The sequence below is a fragment of the Rhinatrema bivittatum genome, unplaced genomic scaffold (assembly GCF_901001135.1).
Source record: "Rhinatrema bivittatum unplaced genomic scaffold, aRhiBiv1.1, whole genome shotgun sequence".
NCBI lineage: Eukaryota > Metazoa > Chordata > Amphibia > Gymnophiona > Rhinatrematidae > Rhinatrema > Rhinatrema bivittatum.
In genome coordinates this window covers 218,810-229,552 of record NW_021820743.1, presented here as the reverse complement: position 1 = coordinate 229,552, position 10,743 = coordinate 218,810, and the positions used below count along the sequence as shown (strand labels likewise).

Genomic DNA, 10,743 nt, shown 5'->3' with positions numbered 1-10,743 from the left:
ATAAAACAGAGAATATCATAATGCCTCTGTATCACTCCATGGTGCAACCTCATCTTGTGTTCATATATCATACACAAACAGAATGCTGGGGATTATTAGGAAAGGAATGGAGAATAAACAGAGAATATCATAATGCCTCTGTATCACTCCATGGTGCATCCTCATCTTGTGTTCATATATCATACACAAACAGAATGCTGGGGATTATTAGGAAAGGAATGGAGAATAAAACAGAGAATATCCTAATGCCTCTGTATCACTCCATGGTGCATCCTCATCTTGTGTTCATATATCATACACAAACAGAATGCTGGGGATTATTAGGAAAGGAATGGAGAATAAAACAGAGAATATCATAATGCCTCTGTATCACTCCATGGTGCAACCTCATCTTGTGTTCATATATCATACACAAACAGAATGCTGGGGATTATTAGGAAAGGAATGGAGAATAAAACAGAGAATATCATAATGCCTCTGTATCACTCCATGGTGCATCCTCATCTTGTGTTCATATATCATACACAAACAGAATGCTGGTGATTATTAGGAAAGGAATGGAGAATAAAAAAGAGAATATCATAATGCCTCTGTAACACTCCATGGTGCATCCTCATCTTGTGTTTATATATCAATCACAAACAGAATGCTGGGGATTATTAGGAATGGAATGGAGAATAAAACAGAGAATATCATAATGCCTCTGTATCACTCCATGGTGCAACCTCATCTTGTGTTCATGTATCATACACAAACAGAATGCTGGGGATTATTAGGAAAGGAATGGAGAATAAAACAGAGAATATCATAATGCCTCTGTATCACTCCATGGTGCATCCTCATCTTGTGTTCATATATCATACACAAACAGAATGCTGGGGATTATTAGGAAAGGAATGGAGAATAAAAAAGAGAATATCATAATGCCTCTGTATCACTCCATGGTGCGACCTCATCTTGTGTTCATATATCATACACAAACAGAATGCTGGGGATTATTAGGAAAGGAATGGAGAATAAAGCAGGGAATATCATAATGTCTCTGTATCACTCCATGGTGCATCCTCATCTTGTGTTCATATATCATACACAAACAAAATGCTGGGGATTATTAGGAAAGGAATGGAGAATAAAACAGAGAATATCATAATGTCTCTGTATCACTCCATGGTGTGACCTCATCTTGTGTTCATATATCATACACAAACAGAATGCTGGGGATTATTAGGAAAGGAATGGAGAATAAAACAGAGAATATCATAATGTATCTGTATCACTCCATGGTGCATCCTCATCTTGTGTTCATATATCATACACAAACAGAATGCTGGGGATTATTAGGAAAGGAATGGAGAATAAAACAGAGAATATCCTAATGCCTCTGTATCACTCCATGGTGCATCCTCATCTTGTGTTCATATATCATACACAAACAGAATGCTGGGGATTATTAGGAAAGGAATGGAGAATAAAACAGAGAATATCATAATGCCTCTGTATCACTCCATGGTGCATCCTCATCTTGTGTTCATATATCATACACAAACAGAATGCTGGGGATTATTAGGAAAGGAATAGAGAATAAAAAAGAGAATATAATAATGCCTCTGTATCACTCCATGGTGCATCCTCGTCTTGTGTTTATATATCAATCACAAACAGAATGCTGGGGATTATTAGGAAAGGAATGGAGAATAAAACAGAGAATATCATAATGCCTCTGTATCACTCCATGGTGTGACCTCATCTTGTGTTCATATATCATACACAAACAGAATGCTAGGGATTATTAGGAAAGGAATGGAGAATAAAACAGAGAATATCCTAATGCCTCTGTATCACTCCATGGTGCATCCTCATCCTGTGTTCATATATCATACACAAACAGAATGCTGGGGATTATTAGGAAAGGAATGGAGAATAAAACAGAGAATATCCTAATGCCTCTGTATCACTCCATGGTGCATCCTCATCCTGTGTTCATATATCATACACAAACAGAATGCTGGGGATTATTAGGAAAGGATTGGAGAATAAAACAGAGAATATCATAATGCCTCTGTATCACTCCATGGTGCATCCTCATCTTGTGTTCATATATCATACACAAACAGAATGCTGGGGATTATTAGGAAAGGAATGGAGAATAAAACAGAGAATATCATATTGTCTCTGTATCACTCCATGGTGTGACCTCATCTTGTGTTCATATATCATACACAAACAGAATGCTGGGGATTATTAGGAAAGGAATGGAGAATAAAACAGAGAATATCATAATGCCTCTGTATCACTCCATGGTGCATCCTCATCTTGTGTTCATATATCATACACAAACAGAATGCTGGGGATTATTAGGAAAGGAATGGAGAATAAAACAGAGAATATCATAATGCCTCTGTATCACTCCATGGTGCATCCTCATCTTGTGTTCATATATTATACACAAACAGAATGCTGGGGATTATTAGGAATGGAATGGAGAATAAAACAGAGAATATCATAATGCCTCTATATCACTTCATGGTGCATCCTCATCTTGTGTTCATATATCATACACAAACAGAATGCTGGGGATTATTAGGAAAGGAATGGAGAATAAAACAGAGAATATCATAATGTCTCTGTATCACTCCATGGTGCATCCTCATCTTGTGTTCATATATCATACACAAACAGAATGCTGGGGATTATTAGGAAAGGAATGGAGAATAAAACAGAGAATATCATAATGCCTCTGTATCACTCCATGGTGCATCCTCATCTTGTGTTCATATATCATACACAAACAGAATGCTGGGGATTATTAGGAAAGGAATGGAGAATAAAACAGAAAATATCATAATGCCTCTGTATCACTCCATGGTGTGACCTCATCTTGTGTTCATATATCATACACAAACAGAATGCTGGGGATTATTAGGAAAGGAATGGAGAATAAAACAGAGAATATCCTAATGCCTCTGTATCACTCCATGGTGTGACCTCATCTTGTGTTCATATATCATACACAAACAGAATGCTGGGGATTATTAGGAAAGGAATGGAGAATAAAACAGAGAATATCATAATGCCTCTGTATCACTCCATGGTGCATCCTCATCTTGTGTTCATATATCATACACAAACAGAATGCTGGGGATTATTAGGAAAGGAATGGAGAATAAAACAGGGAATATCATAATGTCTCTGTATCACTCCATGGTGCATCCTCATCTTGTGTTCATATATCATACACAAACAGAATGCTGGGGATTATTAGGAAAGGAATGGAGAATAAAACAGAGAATATCATAATGTCTCTGTATCACTCCATGGTGCATCCTCATCTTGTGTTCATATATCATACACACACAGAATGCTGGGGATTATTAGGAAAGGAATGGAGAATAAAACAGAGAATATCATAATGCCTCTGTATCACTCCATGGTGTGGCCTCATCTTGTGTTCATATATCTTACACACACAGAATGCTGGGGATTATTAGGAAAGGAATGGAGAATAAAACAGAGAATATCATAATGCCTCTGTATCACTCCATGGTGCATCCTCACCTTGTGTTCATATATCATACACAAACAGAATGCTGGGGATTATTAGGAAAGGAATGGAGAATAAAACTAAGAATATCATAATGCCTCTGTATCACTCCATGGTGCATCCTCATCTTGTGTTCATATATCATACACAAACAGAATGCTGGGGATTAATAGGAAAGGAATGGAGAATAAAACAGAGAATATCATAATGCCTCTGTATCACTCCATGGTGCATCCTCATCTTGTGTTCATATATCATACACAAACAGAATGCTGGGGATTATTAGGAAAGGAATGGAGAATAAAACAGAGAATATCATAATGCCTCTGTATCACTCCATGGTGCGACCTCATCTTGTGTTCATATATCATACACAAACAGAATGCTGGGGATTATTAGGAAAGGAATGGAGAATAAAACAGAGAATATCCCAATGCCTCTGTATCACTCCATGGTGCATCCTCATCTTGTGTTTGTTGTGGCTCCGGGTCGGCCCCGACCGCTCCGCTCACCTGTGCAGGGCTCCGCTCCGTCCCAGCCCTCCCCGGACCTCCGAGGGCCCGTACCGCTGCGCTTCCGGCGTCCCCACGCGGCACCCGGGCCTGCCTCCGCTCCCTCTATGCTGCTGCCGCGCCGCCGGAGGAGCCAGCGTCTTGCCGCGGCTGGCTCTTTGTAGAAAACGTATATTTGTATGACTTTTTCTGTGAATTTTCTTCCTTCCTGAAGTCTTGGGAAATGAAAGCCTTGGGCAAAAGATATGATGGTTAAAATCTCTGAAATCGAACTAACTTGCCAATTGCTTTTACTTCTTCTTTGTGAATCGACTTCCTGAGTAGTAAGGGAGAATTCTGTAACATGAGCTTTCCTTGCACTGCAGGTTCCACAGTATAAATTATCGAGATGTGCTGGCCATGACTTTTGCCATAGAAGAAATTAACCAATCTCCGGATCTATTACCCAACATCACTCTTGGGTTTCGCATTTATGATTCCTGCATGGCTGAGAGCAGAGCTACATGGGGATCCCTGGCACTTCTCTCAGGGAAGCTGGGTCCAGTGCCGGGCTACAGCTGCCAGCACCACCAATTACAGACGGGCGTTATTGGAGAGTTGTTGTCAGCTCTTTCTGTACCTATGGCCAGGATTCTGGGACTCTATCATTACCCACAGGTAAAAACAGAGAAAATATGTTTGGAGGTTTTAAGGAAAATACTTAAACATAAGATTTCAACAGGAGATGTATTTGGAAATATTCATACAGCTTATTTCACTCTTGCAGTCTGAGCCTCCACTGGTCAAATTTCATTAGGGTCCTACATTTTCAATTTTCGATTTTATTTTTCACAAGAATTTATCAATCTTTATTATAGCCAATGAAAACAGGAGAAAATTATTAAGGGAAGACAAGGGAAGGAGCCATTTTTCCCACTCATTTTCTGTCATTTGGGGCCTCATTTTCCAATATCGCAGTGGTAACGCATGAGGGGGCGTGTCCCATGCAAATAAGGCATTCTTCGTGCAGCGGGGAAACATCGCGTGACGCCATGTTTTCGCCATTTGCGGAAATGGATTCGCAAATCTCGAAGACATCGTGCACCGCGATAAAACAGCCAATGAATCTTCGCAGTACACGAAAGGGTTATCACAGTCCACAACAATTCCAAACAGCTCAGTGGGGGGGGGGGGAGGGAGAGAGAGAGAACCTTGCTATAGGGCCTATGCCCTAGACAGGTATTTGTATCCCTATGGGAGGGCCACTTAGTAACTCGAGGTGAGGATTAGGTATGAGCGTAGGGGGTTGGGGGCCACTTTCACATTCAACATGAGACGTACGGAAAGAACAGTGGTCTCTAGTGAAGATTTGCTGGCCGTCGGAGTGAGGAACCTCACTCCAAGAAGAGATTTGGGCAACGTTCTCTCCACCTAGCTTGATGGACACTCTACCTGGGCAACAACAAGCTAGGTGGAGAGAACGTTGCCCAAATCTCTTCTTGGAGTGAGGTTCCTCACTCCGACGGCCAGCAAATCTTCACAAAAGACCACTGTTCTGTTCGTACATCTCACGTTGAATGTGAAAGTGGCCCCCAACCCCCTACGCTCATACCTAATCCCCACCTCGAGTTACTAGGTGGCCCTCCCATAGGGATACAAATACCTGGCTAGGGCATAGGCATTATAGGAACTCTCTCCCTCTCCCTCTCCCTCTCCACAATAACCCTTTACTGGCCTGTAACATGAACGAATGTGTTGTAGCTATTAGCCACGCTAACACTGCAGGTGTTTTGTGGCACATGATAACTGTTTCCCATTTTACATATGCTCCACCCCCTGACTATAAAATTATGAATTTGCATTCGCAAATTGCGTTAACGGCTGTTAGCGTGATTTATCTCCCGCGATAACACCTTGGAAAATGACCCCCTTGGTTTGCTATAATAAAGACTGATAAATTTCCAACAAAAATGAAATAAAAACTGAAAGTGAAGTTCCCTAAATATCACCTGTTGTAAGAGGGTCTATTCAGGGGGATATTCATCATGGGTTAAAATATATTTGTCACAACCAGAAAATGAAATATGGGACATGACTGTAGGTGCTGTCAACCATAGGTGGGCATTTCAGTAATTCCCCCATCCGTGCCTCTGAGCAGGTCAGAATGCTGTCATGAGCCACAATGGCATTGCATAGGTCACCCCATCCATACGTTGCACTTTCCATGCATGAGAGGCAGCTGGGATGAAGGCAGGGTGGATAGGGGGCCAGTTTAATATGCTGAATGGGTGATATCACCCAGTCCAATAGAGCCATAGCTAGAGAAATTGACATCTATGCCAAGTGAAAAAGTGTGGCCTGACCCTGTACACAACTAATAAATAACATGATAAATACAACTGAGAAACTAGAGACCTGCATGGTTGTGGTTTGTAAGGAGCCACACAGGCATCCTCTGCAGACACAGTAATCAGGGCTAGGCAGACCAGACTCACTGTTCTCTAATGCTTCATCCTGAATTACCTCTGTCCCCTCTGCAATTGTATTATCTCACACACTTTACATATTACACATACATTATATTAACATGGAATTCAGATACACCACCCATCTTTTCTATTGATCTATAAAACATGCAGCACATCAGAAACACACCACAGACATCTGGAAAGCACAAGATGAGCTTCTCCTACAAAAGAGCACCAAACATTATCTCTGTCCCTCTGCAATTGTATTATCTCACACACTTTACATATTACACATACATTATATTAATATGGAATTCAGATACACCACCCATCTTTTCTATTGATCTATAAAACATGCAGCACATCAGAAACACACCACAGACATCTGGAAAGCACAAGATGAGCTTCTCCTACAAAAGAGCACCAAACATTATCTCTGTCCCCCTCGGCAATTGTATTATCTCACACACTTTACATATTACAAATACATTATATAAATATGGAATTCAGATACACCACCCATCTTTTCTATTGATCTATAAAACATGCAGCACATCAGAAACACACCACAGACATCTGGAAAGCACAAGATGAGCGTCTCCTACAAAAGAGCACCAAACATTATCTCTGTCCCCTCTGCAATTGTATTATCTCACACACTTTACATATTACAAATACATAATATTAATATGGAATTCAGATACACCACCCATCTTTTCTATTGATCTATAAAACATGCAGCACATCAGAAACACACCACAGACATCTGGAAAGCACAAGATGAGCTTCTCCTACAAAAGAGCACCAAACATTATCTCTGTCCCCTCTGCAATTGTATTATCTCACACACTTTACATATTACAAATACATAATATTAATATGGAATTCAGATACACCACCCATCTTTTCTATTGATCTATAAAACATGCAGCACATCAGAAACACACCACAGACATCTGGAAAGCACAAGATGAGCTTCTCCTACAAAAGAGCACCAAACATTATCTCTGTCCCCTCTGCAATTGTATTATCTCACACACTTTACATATTACACATACATAATATTAATATGGAATTCAGATACACCACCCATCTTTTCTATTGATCTGTAAAACATGCAGCACATCAGAATGTTACGGCTATGGCTGCTGTGCAACCGCCTCACCACCAGGGGTCCCTCTAGTGCTGGCTCTCCTGACAGGCCCAGTCCATCTCCCCTGTCCTCTCTATGTTCTGGGCCTTCCCTTATAACCCTGCCTGACAGTTCCCTCGGTGCTTCGGCATCGAGCTCGCCTGGGCTCCCTGCTCTAGCCTTCCTTCTTTGCTTGCTGTGCGTTTGGTCCCTGGACCTTGCCTTGCACGGCCTTCGGGCCTTATTCCTTGCCTTGCCTTGCCTTGCGCGGCCCTCGGGCCTTATTCCTTGCCTTGCCTTGCGCGGCCTTCGGGCCTTATTCCTTTCCTTGCCTTGCCTTGCGCGGCCTTCGGGCCTTCTGACCTGCCTTGCCCTGCTTACTGTGTGTGGCCTACGGGCCTTCTGTGTGTGTGTGGCCTACGGGCCTTCTGACCTGCCTTGCCCTGCTTACTGTGTGTGGCCTACGGGCCTTCTGTGTGTGTGTGGCCTACGGGCCTTCTGACCTGCCTTGCCCTGCTTACTGTGTGTGGCCTACGGGCCTTCTGTGTGTGTGTGGCCTGCGAGCCTTCTGACCTGCCTTGCCCTGCTTACTGTGTGTGGCCTATGGGCCTTCTGTGTGTGTGTGGCCTACGGGCCTTCTGACCTGCCTTGCCGCTTACTGTGTGTGGCCTACGGGCCTTCTGTGTGTGTGTGGCCTACGGGTCTTCTGTGTGTGTGTGGCCTACGGGCCTTCTGACCTGCCTTGCTCTGCCGCCTGCCCTGATCCAGCCTGAACCCAGACACTGCTATTTGCCGCCTGCCCTGACCCAGCCTGGACCCAGACACTGCTATTTGCCGCCTGCCCTGACCCAGCCTGGACCCAGACACTGCTACTTGCCGCCTGCCCTGACCCAGCCTGGACCCAGACACTGTTTCTAGCCATTCCTGTCTCTCTCCACCTGGAGCCACCCTTCTGGGTGGTGTTCACTACCCCTGAACACAGCCTAAGCGTAAAACAGAAACACACTACAGACATCTGGAAAGCACAAGATGAGCTTCTCCTACAAAAGAGCACCAAACATTATCTCTGTCCCCTCTGCAATTGTATTATCTCACACACTTTACATATTACAAATACATTATATTAACATGGAATTCAGATACACCACCCATCTTTTCTATTGATCTATAAAACATGCAGCACATCAGAAACACACCACAGACATCTGGAAAGCACAAGATGAGCTTCTCCTACAAAAGAGCACCAAACATTATCTCTGTCCCCTCTGCAATTGTATTATCTCACACACTTTACATATTACACATACATTATATTAATATGGGATTCAGATACACCACCCATCTTTTCTATTGATCTATAAAACATGCAGCACATCAGAAACACACCACAGACATCTGGAAAGCACAAGATGAGCTTCTCCTACAAAAGAGCACCAAACATTATCTCTGTCCCCTCTGCAATTGTATTATCTCACACACTTTACATATTACACATACATTATATTAATATGGGATTCAGATACACCACCCATCTTTTCTATTGATCTATAAAACATGCAGCACATCAAAAACACACCACAGACATCTGGAAAGCACAAGATGAGCTTCTCCTACAAAAGAGCACCAAACATTGTTTGTGTGACATTAGATCAGATAAGAAGACATTTTTATTTGAAACTGCTCTTGTTAAGTCAGAGAACAAACCCAAGGCCCTGTTCAAGCTCATTTCTGAGGGCTCTTCCTTACTGCCTGTACATTTTTAATCTCGTTCGATTGCAAATTAATGATATCAGAGCAGCTTTTTCCTCATCAGACTTAGGTTTGGACCTTCCACGGAGGAGGCATTAGTAAGGTTTCTGCCTTCAGTAAAATCTCAGCTGCTGCCCTCTCTTTCTTCGTGTCCTCAGCTTCAGACCTCCTGCCTCTGCACTTATGCCGTACCTGGCTGACACTGTTAGCACTGGCACTTTCCCAGTTTCTCCTAAGTCTGCTATAATCAGTCCTGAGTTGAAGAAAAATTAACTTGACCTTGAAGTCCCAGGTAATTATTTCCCACTCTTGCAAAAGTTATTGAAAAAATTATTGAATCTCAATTATCTGCATTTCTTTTGAAAACCACGGCTTTACATTTGAGAGTATATAAGTTTTGGTTTGATTTGACAACGGTTTCATTTGTTACTAAGCCACATTCAAATTATGAATATCTAACTTGACTTGTTTTATTGTGAATGTTCTTACTGTGCACTGCCTCAAGCTAAACTGTGGAGAGCTGGTAAATATTTTTTAACTAAATAAATAAATAAGAACATAAGAAGTACCCAGAGGTCCATCAAGCTGCACATCCTGGCTCTGACAATGGCCAATCCCAAAACGCATATCCAATATCTTGTTTCTCACTCCTCGGTATAAGTGGTTGATTTCTTGGAGTCATTTGGTTAATAAATGTTTCTGGACTTGTCCAAACCCTTTTAGCGCAGCTATGGTAGTTGCCTTGAATGTAACGACTTTCAATGAATTCCACAAATTGAAAGTACATTGAGTGAAAAAGTGCTTTCCCCTGGTCAAAGTAGTATTTGAAATGTTAACTGTTCCCTATGTACCTGTTCCACCCTACTCATGATTTTATAGATTTCCATCATATCCCTCTCAGCTGTCTCTTCTGGAGACTGAACAGGCTTTTCTTTATAAGGTAGCCATGTCATCCATTTTTACTATATCTCTTGGCCTTCTCTGTACCTTTTCTAATTCTGCTATATCTTTTTTGAGATGAGGCGACAAGATCTGCAGACAAAGCTCTATATGGAGGCATTATAATGCTCTCCCTTTCATTCTTCATATCTTTCCATATAATCCCTAACATTCTGTTTTCTTTTTGACTACGAGAATTTAACTTATTATTGAGAATGACTCCAAGATCCTTGTCTTGGGTAGTTACTCCTAGGGGCGGATTTTAAGAGCCCTGCTCGCCTAAATCTGCCCAAATCTGGGCGGATTTAGGTGAGCAGGACCCTGCGCGCCGGTAGGCCTATTTTACATAGGCCTACCGGCGCGCGCAGAGCCCCGGGACTCGCGTAAGTCCCGGGGTTTTCTGAGGGGGCGTGTCGGGGGCGG

At 42.1% G+C, this 10,743-nt stretch overlaps 1 protein-coding gene across 1 annotated transcript in view; it reads left to right on the top strand.

Moving 5' to 3' along the window:
* Window positions 1-4,418: 4,418 nt before the first annotated feature.
* Window positions 4,419-10,743, top strand: part of LOC115082065 (extracellular calcium-sensing receptor-like) — a gene marked incomplete at its 5' end in the record, with an annotated part of 62,040 nt that continues 55,715 nt past the window's right edge. The window contains one exon of the mRNA XM_029586326.1: window positions 4,419-4,710. Within this exon, the coding sequence (XP_029442186.1) occupies window positions 4,419-4,710 (292 nt within the window). The remainder of the gene's footprint in view (window positions 4,711-10,743) is intronic.